The sequence below is a fragment of the Salmo salar genome, chromosome 09 (assembly GCF_965601325.2).
Source record: "Salmo salar chromosome 09, fSalSal1, whole genome shotgun sequence".
In the NCBI taxonomy this organism is placed as follows: domain Eukaryota; kingdom Metazoa; phylum Chordata; class Actinopteri; order Salmoniformes; family Salmonidae; genus Salmo; species Salmo salar.
The window spans coordinates 116,807,682-116,825,218 of record NC_138299.1 but is presented as its reverse complement, the minus strand read 5'-3'; the positions used below and the strand labels follow the sequence as shown (position 1 = coordinate 116,825,218).

At 42.0% G+C, this 17,537-nt stretch overlaps 1 protein-coding gene across 6 annotated transcripts in view; it reads left to right on the top strand.

Moving 5' to 3' along the window:
* Positions 1-17,537, top strand: part of dock10 (dedicator of cytokinesis 10) — a 180,947-nt gene that overhangs the window by 90,072 nt on the left and 73,338 nt on the right. For all 6 annotated transcript variants that reach the window (XM_082956145.1, XM_082956144.1, XM_082956148.1 and 3 more), the window contains exons 5-10: positions 8,255-8,327; positions 8,922-9,050; positions 10,008-10,142; positions 10,799-10,997; positions 16,081-16,166; positions 16,301-16,384. In XM_082956145.1, the coding sequence (XP_082812271.1) occupies positions 8,255-8,327; positions 8,922-9,050; positions 10,008-10,142; positions 10,799-10,997; positions 16,081-16,166; positions 16,301-16,384 (706 nt within the window). The remainder of the gene's footprint in view (positions 1-8,254; positions 8,328-8,921; positions 9,051-10,007; positions 10,143-10,798; positions 10,998-16,080; positions 16,167-16,300; positions 16,385-17,537) is intronic.

Genomic DNA, 17,537 nt, shown 5'->3' with positions numbered 1-17,537 from the left:
CTAAAGCGTGAGTGAATGGACGACATCCATCGTACCAGTCCTTAAGAATGATGGTGGAATCAGGATATGTGGAGATTTGAACCTTTTCCTGCAGTGGGCTAAATCAGGGTCACACAGTGTTTTTCTTCTTTTTGTTTTAGCTTAATATTGCGGAAAGATTGTTGCTTCCATCAATGTAATTGTCTGCATCATTTCCAATCCCCCATATATTTTTTTGTGGTAAATATATATATCAAATCAAATCCAATTTATTAATATAGCCCTTCTTACATCAGCTGATATCTCAAAGTGCTGTACAGAAACCCAGCCTAAAACCCCAAACAGCAAGCAATGCAGGTGTAGAAGCACACACATATGCATACACATATGCATACATATACACATATATACATACACATACCTATATAGACATACATACTTTTTTTAGAATATACCTTTATTATTCCCTGGAAACCCTACCACCCTTCCCCCAATTGGAGTAAACTAATAAACAATAACACTTAGGCTTCTACCTTCAGTATATACATCTTATACACATTTTACAGACACAATCTTTTTTACAGTACTCATATTTTGTTTGTTTTTAGTCCTTCCTCTATTTCTGATGTCCATCCAGTTTGATTTCTATTTGTAACAGTTATTTCACAAAATTTCTGAACCTATATAAATATTACAGACCCCGTATGTTTTACATTGGTTATCTTGTTATTAGTCCCATCCTTCAGCTCCATTCAACTCCTCCCATCAATCTCTCAACACCATCCATTTTGTATTTCTATTTGCCATATATTTTCAACTGTGCTGTGATGCTTGACAAAAGTACTGAACCTTTCTATTCTAATAGCTTCTACAGATTGTAAATTAAAAATAAACATTTTTGCTAAAATAATTTGTATATTATTGACTATGGCTTTTCAAATCACCCAGTATTGCTATCTGCAGCATTAGTTCTAGGCAAATGTTGCAATTCTTCATCCATTTCTGGACCTGTGACCAAAAATGAGCTACATATGGACAATACCAAAATAAATGACCTAATGACTCTGCCTCCTCACAGCAGAATCTGCAGAGCTGGGAAGATTGTATCCCCCATATATATAACATTCTATTGGTTGCAATCATTTTGTGTAATAATTTAAATAGAAAAATTCAAAGTTTTGAATCCGGCGTTGTTTTGCGTATCAATTCATAAACCATGTGCCATGGAATGGGTACATCGAAGATCTCTTCCCAACTATTTAGCAGTTTATATGGCACAGCTGTCAGTTTTCTGGTCCTTAAATGAAACTGGTATATGTTTTTATTTATCACACTTTTCTTTAACCATTTATGTTCTTTAATACAGGGCCGACATACAAGTTCCTTACTTTTTTACCCTTCTACTTCCTCTTCCATTTTTTTATGGTAATGCTGCAATTAGTTGGTTGTAATTTTGGGAAGAGCAGACATTTCCATATGTCTGTGTTAGCTGCATGTGTGACAACTCCACCAGTCCTATTTATGATATCATTCACAAAAATTATACCTTTTTTAAACATTTCTTAGAAAAATAAGTTTTTTTTAAATCAATTAGTATATTTGAGTTTAACCACAATATTTGTTGTATTATTTGTTCTGTCTTTTCTGGTGGATTAAACTGAAATTGCCACCAACTTTCTAAGGCTTGTTTAAAAAATAACGATATTTTGGAGATTATTTCCTTTTCAAACAACCGAAAGTGAGCAGGTGTAATCTGAATAAAGGGAAAAAGGCCATTCTTGAACATAGGATGAGACATTCCTACCAATTTACTAGAGAACCAGTTTGGATTTAAGTATAACTTTTGTATGACTGATGCCTTTAGTGAGTGGTCTAATGTTTTAATATTTAATCATTTCTACCCTCCGAATTCATATTCGTTATATAAATAGCCCCTTTTAATTTTGTCTGACTTGCCATTCCAAATAAAATGTAATATTTTTTGTTCATATAATTTAAAAAGCAGGACACCATAAGCAAATAGGTAAACTGTGATATGACTAAAGAGTTAATCAGGGTGATTTTTCCACAAATAGACAGTTATTTTCCTTTCCATGGTAGCAAGATCTTATCTATTTTTGCTAACTTTCTATAAAAATGTATTGGAGTGAGATAATTTCTTTCTTTTGGGATTTGTATACCGAGTATGTCCACATCTCCGTCAGACCATTTAATTGGTAAACTACACCAGACGCCGCAGCCCGTCTGGTGTTCAACCTTCCCAAGTTCTCTCACGTCACCCCGCTCCTCCGCTCTCTCCACTGGCTTCCAGTTGAAGCTCACATCCGCTACAAGACCATGGTGCTTGCCTACGGAGCTGTGAAGGGAACGGCACCTCCATACCTTCAGGCTCTGATCAGGCCCTACACCCAAACAAGGGCACTGCGTTCATCCACCTCTGGCCTGCTCGCCTCCCTACCTCTGAGGAAGCACAGTTCCCGCTCAGCCCAGTCAAAACTGTTCGCTGCTCTGGCACCCCAATGGTGGAACAAGCTCCCTCACGACGCCAGGACAGCGGAGTCAATCACCACCTTCCGGAGACACCTGAAACCCCACCTCTTTAAGGAATACCTGGGATAGGATAAAGTAATCCTTCTAACCCCCCCTTAAAATATTTAGATGCACTATTGTAAAGTGGTTGTTCCCCTGGATATTATAAGGTGAATGCACCAATTTGTAAGTCGCTCTGGATAAGAGCGTCTGCTAAATGACTTAAATGTAAATGTACATGGTAATGTAAAATTAGCATTTTTTTGTGATCCAATATGTAATATCTTATCATAATTTGGTTTTAATCTAGAGAGGATAGCAAAAGTATCTAGATCCTCTATGAGGCCGTGGAGAGATTCTAATTGTGGTTTTAAAAGAACACATAAATCATCAGCGTACAATGACACCTTAGTTTTTTAGCCACAGATTTCTTATCCCTTAGTATTATTGTTTGATCAAATTTTAACAGCTAACATTTCGATGGCAATAATAAATAGATATGCTGAAAGTGGACAACCTTGTTTTACTCCTCTAGATAGTTTAAAACTTTCTGAGATGTAGCCATTATTTATTATTTTACACCTAGGGTTACTATACATAACTTTAACCCATTTTATAAGAGATTCCCCAAAATTGAAATATTCTAGGCATTTATATATAAACTCCAATCGTACTTTATCAAAAGCCTTTTCAAAATCAGCTATGAAAACCAGGCCTGGTATCCCCGATATTTCATAGTATTCCATTGTTTCCATTACGTGTCTTATATTATCTCCAATGTATCGTCCATGTAAAAAAACCTGTCTGATTAGGATGAATAATATCTGACAATACCTTTTTAATTCTATGCGCCAAGCATTTTGCTAGGATTTTTGCATCACAACACTGAAGTGTAAGAGATCTCCAATTTTTTAAATGGACTGGATCTTTATATATACCCCTTGGGTCCTGTTTTAGTAATACTGATATCAGACCTTCTTGTTGCATGTCTGATAAGCTACCATTTATATAGGAGTGGTTAAAACATGCTAATAATGGTCCTCTGAGTATGTAAAAAAAGGTTTTGGATACTTCCACTGGCATGCCACCCAGCCCTGGAGTTTTCCCAGCCAAGTCTTTAATTGCATCAAGAAGTTCCTCCTCTGTAATTTGGCCTTCACATGAGTCTTTCTGTACAGATGTTAATTTTACATTATTATTAGGGGAAAAAATCCATACAATTAGTTTGTTAGTGGAGATGGAGGAGACTGAAACGAAAACATATTCTTAAAGTTTACTTCCTCTTTCAAAATATAATTTGGTGAATCATGCGTGACTCCATCATTTGTAACAAGTTTCAATACATTTTTTTGGTAGCATTTCTATATTGAAGATTGAAAAAGAATTTGGTGCATTTTTCCACATATTCCATCCAGTTAGCTTTATTTTTATAATATATTACACCGAATCTTTCTTGAATAAGTTCCTCCATTTTTTTTTTTTTTCCCTCTAACTTATTCTGTGTCACGTCCTGACCAGTAAAGGGGTTATTTGTTATTATAGTTTGGTCAGGACGTGGCAGGGGGTATTTGTTTTATATGGTGTGGGGTGTGTGTGTATGTAGAGGGGTGTTTGATTTATGTATTCCGGGGTTTTGGTCATTGTTCTATGTTTGTATATTTCTATGTCTGTTCTAGGGTGTTTTAGATCTGTGTTTAGGTAATTGGGATTGGGGCCTTTAATTGGAGGCAGCTGTCTATTGTTGCCTCTGATTGAAGGTCCTATAAGTAGGGATGTGTTTGTCATGGGAATTGTGGGAGGTTGTTCTTTGCATAGCTGTTTGTCGCATGCAAGACTGTTTGTCGCATGCAAGACTGTTTGTCGCATGCAAGACTGTTTGTCGCATGCAAGACTGTTTGTCGCATGCAAGACTGTTTGTCGCATGCAAGACTGTTTGTCGCATGCAAGACTGTTTGTCGTCCGGTCATTGTGTTCGTGTTTTATTTTGTAAAATAAACATGAGCATTCACGCGCCTTGGTCCACTTCCTACGACGACCGTTACATTCTGTGCCTCTATGGTAGTTTTTATTGCTATCTAACTGTACTGTTAGTCCTTCAATTTCCTTTGTTAATATGGACTCTTTTGATCTAAATTGCTTTTGTTTTATAGATGAATTGCATGGCCTCTAAAGGCACATTTAAAAGTGTCCCATACAATAAGGGGATCTGCTGTACCTATGTTATGTCTGAAAAAGTCAGTTATAAATTCTTCTGTCCTAGTTCTAAACAATTTATCATCTAGTAGACTTTGATTAAATTTCCAATATCCTCGCCCACGTGGAAATTCTGAAAGAGTAATATATATATATGTCAATTATGTGATGATCCGACCACATTCTGTCCCCTATCAACACTTTTTAAACTTTTGGTGCCAGAGAGAATGGCATAAGAAAGTAGTCAAGACGACTAGCTTGATTAAGCCTCCGCCATGTATATCTCACTAGGTCAGTGTATTTAAGCCTCCATATATCCACTAATTCCAATATGTCCATGACATTCATGATTTCCTTAAGTGCCTGAGGGTGATAGTTTGTAGTGTGATTTCCTTTCCGGTCCATAGAGGTATTTAAGACCGTATTAAAATCTCCCACCATAATAATAGAGTCTAGCGTTGCTTGTAGACTTGATAAATTCTTATATTTTCAAAGAAGCTTGGATCATCATTATTTGGACCGTATAGGTTAATAAGCCATATTTGTTTATTGTCCAATAACATATTTAAAATAATCCATCTACCTTGATGGATCTGTTTGGACAATTTGCACATTTGGATCAAAATGACTGTAAATTAAAACCATCACCCCTTTTGAATTTCTTTGCCCATGGGAGAAATATATTTCGGCCCCCCAGTCCTTTTTCCACAAAACTTCATCTAAAATTGTTGAATGAGTTTCCTGTAAACAGTAGATATTATATTCCTTCTCTTTTAGCCAGGTAAATCTTATCTGCTAAGCCATTACAGTTGTAACTGGCTATACTTATTTCACCACTTACCATAATGAGACACAACTTTCAATTCTATTTATCAAAATATATGTTTGTAAACGTCACACAGTGTTTCTTGGTAGTCTTAAACAAATCTACTTTGAAACATGAGCTTACAAAAAGGAAGACACCTGTACCATGTCAGATATAGAGTTGAAATGTATCCAGTTTTGAGTTTGCATCCTAATATTGCACTTCATATACATCACAGAACACTGAAATATAACAAAACTGTTTCACATAGAAACAACGGATTTTCATCTGGTAAAAAAATAAAACATTTATTAATTATGAAAAATATTAATAACACTCCACCCGTGCGACCATAGAGGGAGATTTGGTCATTTGACTGCAGGAAATGGCTACAGTCAGAGTTAACCCTGTGTTGTCCGCTGAGCAGTATCCCCTACCACACATCAAAGACCCTTTTGCGGGTTTAGCCGGGGGTAAAAAATTCAGCAAAATCTGCCAAGCCTACTTTCAAATGGATGAAAAGTCAAAGGAGCTGACTGTTGTGAAACACAAGTGGCTCTTTAGCTACTGTCGTCTACTGTTTGGAATCACAAGTGTGCCAGTGCTCTTCCAGAGGGCGATGGACCAGATCTTGAGTGGATTGCGAGGAGTACAATGCTACCTGGATGACATCCTCGTTACTGGAAAGGACGAAGAGGACCATCTCCAAATTTTGGATGCAACCTTACAGAGATTGAAGGACTATGGACTGTGAGTTCATAAGGACAAAGGTGCATACTTCCAATCATTGGTTGAATACCTTGGACACGTCATCGACACTAGGAGCCTCCACAAGGCTATCCTGGGCACCCCAGCTCCTCAGAACGTGAGCAAACTACCTGCGAGTAGTCTGGGTAGCCATTTGACTAGATGTTCAGGAGTCTAATGGCTTGGGGGTAGAAGCCTCTTGGACCTAGACTTGGCGCTCCGGTACCGCTTGCAGTGTGGTAGCAGAGAGAACAGTCTATGACTAGAGTGGCTGGAGTCTTTGACAATTTGTTGGGCCTTCCTCTGACACCGCCTGGTATAGAGGACATAGATGACAGGAAGCTTGGCCCCAGGAATGTACTGGGCCGTTCGCACTACCCTCTGTAGTGCCTTGCGGTCGGAGGCTGAGCAGTTGCCATACCGGGCAGTGGTGCAACCAGTCAGGATGCTCTCAATGGTGCAGCTGTAGAACCTTTTGAGGATCTGAGGACCCATGCCAAATCTTTTCAGTCTCCTGAGGGGGAATAGGCTTTGTCGTGCCCGCTTCACTACTGTCATGGTGTGCTTGGACCATGTTAGTTTGTTGGTGATGTGGACACCAAGGAACTTGAAGCTCTCAACCTGCTCCACTACAGCCCCGTCGATGAGAATGGGGGTGTGCTCGGTCCTCATTTTCCTGTAGTCCACAATCATCTCCTTTGTCTTGATCACGTTGAGGGAGAGGTTGTTGTCGTTGCACCACACAGCCAGGTCTCTGACCTCCTCCCTATAGTCTTTCTCGTTGTTGTCGGTGATCAGGCTGTTGTGTCATCGGCAAATTAATTTTGTGCCTGGCCATGCAGTCATGAGTGAACAGGGAGTACAGGAGGGGGCTGAGCAACCGAGGGGCCCGTGTTGAGGATCAGCGTGGCGGATGTGTTGTTACCTACCCTTACAACCTGGGGTCGGCCCGTCAGGAAGTCCAGGATCCAGTTACAGAGGGAAGTGTTTAGTCCCAGGGTCCTTAGCTTATTGTTGAGCTTTGAGGGCACTATGGTGTTGATATGAGCTGTAATCAATGAATAGCATTCTCACATAGGTGTTCCTTTTGTCCATGTGGGAAAGGGCAGTGTGGAGTGCAATAGAGACTGCATCATCTGTGGATCTGTTGTGGCGGTATGCAAATTGGAGTGGGTACAGACTGCAGAGGACTGTTCATAATGGGGACAATTCGTGTAAGAGGGGAGGAGATGTTGTATATGAAGGTTGTACCTTCCGTACTGCCGTACTGACCTTAGTTGTATGCGCAAAGCATCATGGGTGTTGAATGTTGTAGATGAGCACATTCAGATAAATGGTTGAACTGATCAGTGGTGGAAAAAGTACTTAATTGTCATACTTTTGTAAAAGTAAAGATACTTAAATAGAAAATGACTTCATTAAAAGTGAAAGTCACTGAGTAAAATACTACTTGAGTAGAAGTATTTGGTTTTAAATGTACTTAAGTACTGTGGTGGAAAAAGTACTTGAATCAAAGTAAATACATCAAATTCCTTATAATCTTGCGTCTGCGGACAGCCAGGGGCACACTCCAACACTCAGACATCATTTACAAACCTAGTATTTGTGTTTAGTGAGTCCGCCAGATCAGAGGCAGTGGGGATGTCAACGTGTTATATTGATAGGTGCGTGAATTGAATCATATTGCTGTCCTGCCTGAGCAATCGAAATGTAGCTAGTACTTTTGGGTGTCAAGGAAAATGTATGGGAGTAAAAAGTACATATTTTCTTTAGGAATGTAGTGGAGTAAAAGTAGTCAAATATAAATAGTAAAGTAAAGTAGAGACGTATTTTTACCTACTTACTTTATAGCACTGGAGCTGTTCCCCCTCTCCCGTTTCATCATTATTGAATAGTTATAAAGATGTGGTTATGAAGCCCACAAGACAGAACAGAAAGTGTTAATCACATACATTGCCAAGGCAAACATAAAGAAACATCAAATCTCTCTCTCCCTCACAGGAAGCTGTACAAGGCGGAGAAGTTGCCCTCCCACTCCTTTGAGATTGACCATGAGGACGTGGACAAGGATGAGGTCAGGCCTGTTTCATGGATTCTATTCCCTTTAAAGTGCACTACTTTTGACCAGGGCCCATATGGCTCTGGTCAAGAGTAGTGCACTATATAGGGAATAGGGTGCCGTTTGGGACGTAGCCTGAGTATGATGAATAGTCAGAGGCCATTGATTAGCCCTACTGTTAAACTGTCATAATGCACGTCTGCTCACATATTTCTACTCTGTTGTTTTTGGTCGAGGGCCATTGAGTACAAGCTTAATTAAATTGAGTTCAACTGAGAAAGAATCAATGACTCTCCAAAAACAATATCCTCTATGGCTCCTCCAGGTCTCGGCTCTGTTACAGCAGGTGTATGTTCATGACAAATCAGGCATCATAGAATGAAACAGAACAAAGTATCATATTGTATCTCAATGGCAGACATATTTAGACCTTGGTTATTGAGACATGGGTTCCAAATGGCACTCTATTTCCTTTGTAGTGCACCACTTTTGACCATAGCCCTATAAAGTTATATTCCCTAAATGTAGTGCATTTTTAGAGGGAATAGGTTGCCATTTGGGACGTACCCATCGAGCCTGATTTAAAGATGTCCGTTTTGTTTTTTGCAGGACACAACGTCTTTGTCCTCTTCTAAAGGAGGGGGAGGAGGAGGAGGAGGAGGGATTGGTGTGTTCCGATCGGGGTGGCTCTATAAAGGGAACTTCAATAGCACTGTCAACAACAGCATCACTGTTCGGGTGAGGAAGTGTGCCACAGACTCCCCCACAATCCCCTGCTCTTTCTCTCTCTCTCCAATTCCAAGGGCTTTATTGGCATGGAAAACATATGTTTACATTGCCAAAGCAAGTGAAATAGATAATGAACAAATGTGAAATAAACAATAAAAAATGAACAGTAAACATTACACTAACAAATGTTTCAGAGGAAGAGACATTTCAAATGTCATATTATGGCTATGTACAGTGTTATAACGGTGTGCAAAAAGGAAAATGAATAAACATAAATATGTATTTACAATGGTGTTCTTCACTGGTTGCCCTTTTCTTGTGGCAACAGGTCACACATCTTGCTGCTGTGATGGCACACTGTGGTATTTCACCCAGTAGATATGGGAGTTTATTAAAATTGGATTTTGTTTTCAAATTTTTACCTTGCATCGTAGTACTGTTTCCTACTACATTCCTTACTTCTCTCTCTCTCACACACACATTTCTTGACTCTATCATCTCACTCTCTTCCTGGTCTCCCTCCCAGCCTGTCTTCTAACAATGCAGACTCTTAGTCAGACCGGCCCTGTAGGGTCCTGACTCTCTTTAAGTTATGGCCTGTCTCTTCTAAGGAGACCTTGTGTTAATGTAGAGCACCACTGGCCCATGCCGCTACCAATTTGCTGTCACACAGGTCACATAGTCAGGGCTGCGTCCCAAATTACATCCTTTTCCCTATGTAGTGCACTACTTTTGCACTACTTTTCCCCCTATATAGTGCACTAGTACTTACCTTTATACGGAGCCCTACCCATAGGGCCCTGGTCAAAAGTAGTACAGTTTATAGGGAATAGGGTGCCATCACGTAGTGTAGTGACATGTTCAGTGATGAACGGAGGGTGTTATTGTCTGGGTGAGGGTGACTACGTCTTTATTGCCTGTAATTGATGTTGATGGGGTTGTATTTTTATTTTGATGTCCCTGTAGTCGTTCAAGAGGAGGTACTTCCAGCTGACACAGCTGACTGATAACTCCTACATCATGAACTTTTACAAAGATGAGAAGATCTCCAAAGAGCCCAAGGGCTGCATCTTCCTGGACTCATGTACCGGTGTGGTTCAGGTGAGTAGAGGATGATGGAGTACCAATGTACTGTGAAATCTGTTTTACACTCAAGCATGCATGCGCACAGACAAGCGTGCATTCGGGCATACACACATACACTCACACGTGCGCATGCACAAATACATACACACACACATATAGATAAACACACTTGCTGATGTACAGCTGTAAAACGCCACTGGCACACATCAAAACCAGTTCCCTATAGACTATCCGATTGAGGCGCTCGGAGTGTTGAAACTTTCCCTGGCTAAGACTCTTGAGAGGAAATACACTGAACAAAAATATAAACACAAAATATAGAGTTGGTCCCATGTTTCATAAGCTGAAATAAAAAATCCCAGCACAAAAAGCTTATTTCTCTCAAATGTTGTGCACAAATTTGTTTACATCCCTGTTAGTGAGCATTTCTCCTTTGCCAAGATACGACATGATAGGAGATTTCACAGACGCAACCAGTTCACACACAGACATACAAATCATTAAAATCCAGACGGAAAATATTTACACAAGAAGCAACCTAATATCACACAATCAAACTCTGTCGTTTAGTAAGTTCACCATTCTGCCATTCTCAAATGCACAAAATTCACAAATTTACTGACTAGTCAAAGTTCTGTGCAAACTAACACTAACGGATACACCCCCTCTAGAACAACCGTCTGAGGAAGCACGCCTTTGAGCTGAAGATGAACGAGGTGACGTACTTCGTGCTGGCGGCGGAGAGCGAGCAGGACATGGAGGAGTGGATCAGTACCTTGACCCGGATCCTCCAGATCAGCCCCCACGACGGGCCCACCCCGCTGACGCAGCTGGACCGCAAGAGTGTAGACCTTACCGACACACGGCAGGGTGAGCAGTACGGACCTTCGTACAGATTCAGGATCAGCTTTCCCTCCCAAATCCTAACCGTAACCATTAGTGGGGAAAATGCTAAACTCACCCAGGATCAGCGTCTAGAGGCAACTTCACCCTACACCTACTCTGGACCTGGTTCCTGTTCATTAGGGTACAGTGTCTTGTTGGACAAGCCCAGATAGTACCTCACTGCATTTTGAATCGTTTTTCTTTCGTGTGGCTACTGAACACGAACTTGATGATGAGAAGAGACACACACATCCGAATGTGGCCCCAAAAGCAAGACTTGAAAACAACGTCTTAATGAAGATGTTCTCCCAAACGGGATTTTTTATGTAGTATCACTGAGTTTACTTAAAAATAACTGGGAGCAGCAAATGCTGAGTCTTAACTTAGATCCTGACACCTAAGCCTCATAGCCCCGGAGCGGGAGAGGAAAGAGTACAAGAGCTTAGAATGTGCCCACCAGAACCCTAGCCTGGTTCCAGATCTGTTTGTGCTGTCTCGCCAACATCTTATGTATTCGGCGTGACAACAACCATAGGAGTTGGCAAGACAGCACAAACAGACCTGGGACCAGGCTACCAGAACCCTAGGGTTGATTACAGAACCATAACAATTAAATAACATCATACTTAACGAAGTGGCAGAACACATTTGCTGTAATCGGAGTCTGGTATTCATAATGGTTGTAGGATATTCTGCCATGGCTAATGGGAGACTTAATGTGCAATGACTTGATCCTTATTGTTAGTGTTCCACCAGGAAATTAGACCGGACAAGGCAAAACACTCCACCTTGGTTTTTATAGATTAAACGTAGTAAAAAAGCCTCAGTGTGGAATATAACCAAACAAATTGCACACACCGCCCTGGACCGTGGAGAATTGCGGTTGTGAAAATGACTACGAATGACGTAAGAGCCATAGTCATCATGGTTCTGTGTTGCTGTACTAACATGGTGCTAAATCAAGTGCGTGTACGAACTGACCTGAGCCTTATTAGCCATGAACTGCCATATAATATCACCTGGAGGTGGTGTGGTGTACAGTTTCATCAACCGCACTGGCTGGTGAAGCTCCCAAAGCTAATCCAGAAATGAATAATAACTCATGCTTAGTTAGTTATTATCCAGGAGTAAGAGTAGTGGTGGCTATTCAGTAGCCTGATGTTCTGGGGGTAGAAGCTATTGGCCAGCCTGGTTCCTCCTGAAGTCCACAATCAGCTCCTTTGTTTTGATGACGTTGAGGAAGAGCTTGTTCACCTGGCACCACATCGTCAGAGTGCCTACCACCTCCCTGTAGGCCGCCTCGTCGTTGTTGGTTATCTGGGTTACTACATTCGTGTCATCAGCGATGATGACAGAGTTGTAACTGTGTGAGGCTACACATTCGTGGTTATACAGGGAGTACAGAAGGGGACTGAGTACGCAGCCTTGTTGGTCCCCTGTGTTGAGGATCAGTGTGGACGAGGTAGGGGTTTGAACCAAAATTATTTTCTAATCATTTCGTTCTGAACATAATCACACGTTTTTTTTGTTCCGTTCCACTGTTCCGACCAGAAAAATAAAGTTCTGAAACGGTTTTATTCTGCCCTTGAATTGCGTCTTCAATAAAACTCCCAAGGCTGACTTTTCTTGAATGAATATTGAAAACGTTTGTTGTGAAACTGCATAATACAGAAAAGAATATACTTTAGTATTCAATTCAAATCGACATACTGTAGCTGTACATTATACATTTCAAGTTGAAGTTGCATGAAAATACAAAACACTTGCCGAGGGCACCATGCATCTGGCATGACGTCAAACCATGTAGCTAATTGTTACTCATATTGTAATTGGCTAACTCCTTTCATTACTCTAATAATGTACAACCATCTCTGTAAAATAACAAAGCATATTACACTAGAAACAGTAACAAAACTTCAGTATTGTATGTTTTACAATTCGTTTGCATGACGCACGAGCAAAGTAATACAGCTGACGGCATACATGAAAAGCATTGCAATTTGTGTGAGTAAATACAACCAACCAACATTGATATGTAAGCAACTCTATCAATAACAAGATTATCATCACTAGCTAAATGCTTGAATCGAACTTACAAACAAATATTTTCCGAGGCTGAAGCGTGACAAGAAATAGCTACACTGAAAGACCTGCACCGTAGCATTGTTTTTAGCTGCTTCTATGCGTGCCGAACAAATTCTTTACTTCCTGTTTGCATACAGTCTAAGTACCAGAAAGCTCCACTAGGGGGCAAATAACACCATGGAACACAATGAAAATCCATCTTAACCACTGTAATAAAATGATCTGTTACCTTCTAACAGGATGGCAGCACAGGTTTCAACCCCCCAAAAGTAACGGTTTATATCGTTCCTTTCTGTTCCTTTTATTGTGAAATCTACCATTTTTTATTTTATTTTTACATTTTGCTCATGAAATGACTTCACCAATCAGTACGGATAGAGCAGGCAAGCTAGTTGTTTACATGTGTGACGGACAGACAGGTGTAGCCTATGGGGCAAGATGTAACTGAAATGTTACGGGTGGGGAGAGAGCGAGAGACGGTTGAGGAGCAGGCTTGAAGCCCTAGGCATCTTGACATCTGAATTATCTGAATTAGGTCCACAGAATTATACCTAGAAGTGGCTTCTATGAAGGAACTTTGAATGTCATTTGAGCTTGCTAGCTAACAAGCTTGTGTGTGTAGAGCGGCACCAGAATAAAAATCCCATCTTACCTTTTTGTAGTTAATACGTCCAACGATAAACATGATAACTGTACGGCCCAGTACATCACCGGGGCCAAGCTTCCTGCCATCCAGGACCTCTATACCAGGCGGTGTCAGAGGAAGGCCCTAGTCATAGACTGTTCTCTCTGCTACCACACGGCAAGCGGTACCGGAGCGCCAAGTCTAGGTCCAAGAGGCTCCTTAACAGCTTCTACACCCAAGCCATAAGACTCCTGAAGAGCTAATCAAATGGCTACCCAGACTATTTACATTGACCCCCACCCCCTCTTCTACGCTGCTGCTACTCTCTGTTATTATCTATGCATAGTCAATTGAATAACTCTACCTACATGTACATATTACCTCAATTACCTCGACACCGGTGCCCCTGCACATTGACTCTGTACCGGTACCCCCTGTATATAACCCCACTATTGTTATTTACTGCTGCTCTATAATTATTTGTTATTCTTATCGCTTACTTTTTTTAAGGTATTTTCTTATAACTGCATTGTTGGTTAAGGGCTTGTAAGTAAGCATTCGGCGCAAGTTGTATTCTGCGCATGTGACAAATACAATTTGATTTGATTTTGATAACTAAGCCAATAGTATCCTTAACTAACATTGAAAAAGTGAATCCATTCTTCTAGCTAATATCTTCTCACGCTTCCAACATCAGTACAGTAGCCTATGCTTTGGAGGGGCAGGTAGCCTAAACACGCACACACACTGGCAAAGATTTTCAGCTTGCAGGCAGATGCTGGAATAAGTTTCTGAGTGACAGAGTGAGGGTTTTGCATATGCACTTTAGTTTTTTTGTAGGACTCGAAAAAAATACCTGGAACGTAAAAGAAAGTTATTAACTGGTTTCCATGCTTTTAAATAACGATTCTGTTCCTTGAAAAAGGTTTTCTGTTCTGTTCCCTGAACCGGTTCCAAACCATTTGCATAGGGAGGAGTTCAGTCCCAGGGCTGTGAGTTTTGTGGTGAGCTTAGAGGGCACTATGGTATTGAAGGCCGAGCTGTAGTCGATCAACAGCATCCTCACAATCCTCTTGTCCAGATGGGTGAGGGCAGTGCAATGGCGATTGCGTCGTCCGTGGATCTTTTTGGGGCGGTAGGCGAATTGGAGAAGGTGGAGTGGGTCGGGAAGGGAGGACGTGATGTAGCCTTTTTCTAGCCTCTCGAAGCACTTCATGATGACGGAAGTGAGTGCTACGGGTCGGTAATCATTCAGTTTCGTTACTTTCCCTTTCTTGGGCACAGGGATGATAGTTGACATCTTGAATCAGGTGGGAATAACGGCCTGTGCTAGAGAAAGATTGAAAATGTCCGAAAACACAACAGCTAGCTGGTCTGCACATTCTCTGAAGGCGGCTAGGGATGCCATCTGGCCACCAGCCATGTGAGAGTTAACATGTTTGAATGACTTACACACGTCCTCCTTGGAGACCGTAAGCACGTAGCCCTCGTTGTCCTCAGGAGCTCTCCTCGGCAGCTCAGTTGTTTTGCACGAAGCATGAGATAAAGGTAGCTCATCCAGTAGGGCGGAGTTGGTGTCCGTGACGTGACTGGCTTTCTTTTTGTAATCCGTGATCGTTAGAAACCCCTGCCACATATGCCTAGTAACCGACCCGCTGAATTGCTCTTCCACTTTGTCCCTATACTTGTGTTTCGCCATCCTGATCGATCTTCGTAGGTCGTATTTGTTCTGGTTAACCATGCAAGGAGAGGAGAGGAGCAGAATCAGCAGACCAGATCAGCAGACCCCAGAGCACCAATACACATTCAGGCCTCTGCACTAGTTCTGCTCTCTCTCTCTCTTTCTCTCTCTCTATTCCCCCCCTTCTTTCACTCCCTCCCTCTCTCCCACCCTCTCCCTTTCTCTTTCTCTATTCCCCCCTCCCTCTCTACCACCCGCTCTCTCTCCCTCCCTTTCTCCCCCTCCCCTCTCTCACGTTCTCTGTGAAAGAATACAGCTGTCTATTTCCATCCCTCTCTTTGTGTGGGGCCTCTTTTACAGTACCACATAAAGGTTGACCTACACTGGCTGAATGGAGGGATGGTAGTGAAAGGATAAACACATACAGTAAGCTCCATTAGAGGCCAGGGAAGGCCAGTGTGAGAGAGAGAGAGCGCTCCCCCTCTCCTCCCCACCTCTACCCCACTCAGAACACACTCAGGTATGGCTGCTTCCATGACAACCAGCCTTGCCGTCTCCCTCTCATACATACGTCATTGAAGACCAGAGGAAATAAGCCAATACTGAAAACAGGAATGGTAGACATGAATTTCACCGGAGATATTGACTGTAACTGTCTGTCTCTCTTTCTCCACCAGACGTGTGTGATCTGTCTCTAAGCGACGTGTGTTTACCTGAGAATGAAGAGATGACAGAGAGCGGTATCAACCCTGAGCTGGCTAAGGTGGGTGTGTGGTGATGTAATTTGCTCTACAATTACACATAAAAAATGATCAGTGCTTTTACTTGTATTATGCTCATTTAATACATATTCTGTATTTTATTTGTGGAGATATCTTCTCTCTTTCTCTCTCTCAGTATATCTCTGAAACTGAGGAGTTGGTCCGATCGGCCAGAAGAGAAGAGAGGCTCAACCTGTTCTCCCTGGACCCTGACACCCCAGTAGGTACTCTTTAGGGGTTAACACACCCTGACACCCCAGTAGGTACTCTTTAGGGGTTAACACACCCTGACACCCCGGTAGGTACTCTTTAGGGGTTAACACACCCTGACACCCCAGTAGGTACTCTTTAGGGGTTAACACACCCTGACACCCCGGTAGGTACTCTTTAGGGGTTAACACACCCTGACACCCCGGTAGGTACTCTTTAGGGGTTAACACACCCTGACACCCCGGTAGGTACTCTTTAGGGGTTAACACACCCTGACACCCCGGTAGGTACTCTTTAGGGGTTAACACACCCTGACACCCCGGTAGGTACTCTTTAGGGGTTAACACACCCTGACACCCCGGTAGGTACTCTTTAGGGGTTAACACACCCTGACACCCCGGTAGGTACTCTTTAGGGGTTAACACACCCTGACACCCCGGTAGGTACTCTTTAGGGGTTAACACACCCTGACACCCCGGTAGGTACTCTTTAGGGGTTAACACACCCTGACACCCCGGTAGGTACTCTTTAGGGGTTAATACACCCTGACACCCCAGTAGGTACTCTTTAGGGGTTAATACACCCTGACACCCCGGTAGGTACTCTTTAGGGGTTAATACACTGATACCCCTGTAAGTCCCCTGTAGGGGTTAATACACTGATACCCCTGTAAGTCCCCTGTAGGGGTTAATACACTGTTACCCCTTTAAGTCCCCTGTAGGGGTTAATACACTGTTACCCCTGTAAGTCCCCTGTAGGGGTTAATACACTGTTACCCCTGTAAGTCCCCTGTAGGGGTTAATACACTGTTACCCCTGTAAGTCCCCTGTAGGGGTTAATACACTGTTACCCCTGTAAGTCCCCTGTAGGGGTTAATACACTGTTACCCCTGTAAGTCCCCTGTAGGGGTTAATACACTGATACCCCTGTAAGTCCCCTGTAGGTGTTAATACACTGTTACCCCTGTATGTCCCCTGTAGAGGTTAATACACTGTTACCCCTGTAAGTCCCCTGTAGGGGTTAATACACTGTTACCCCTGTAAGTCCCCTGTAGGGGTTAATACACTGATACCCCTGTAAGTCCCCTGTAGGGGTTAATACACTGTTACCCCTGTAAGTCCCCTGTAGGGGTTAATATACTGATACCCCTGTAAGTCCCCTGT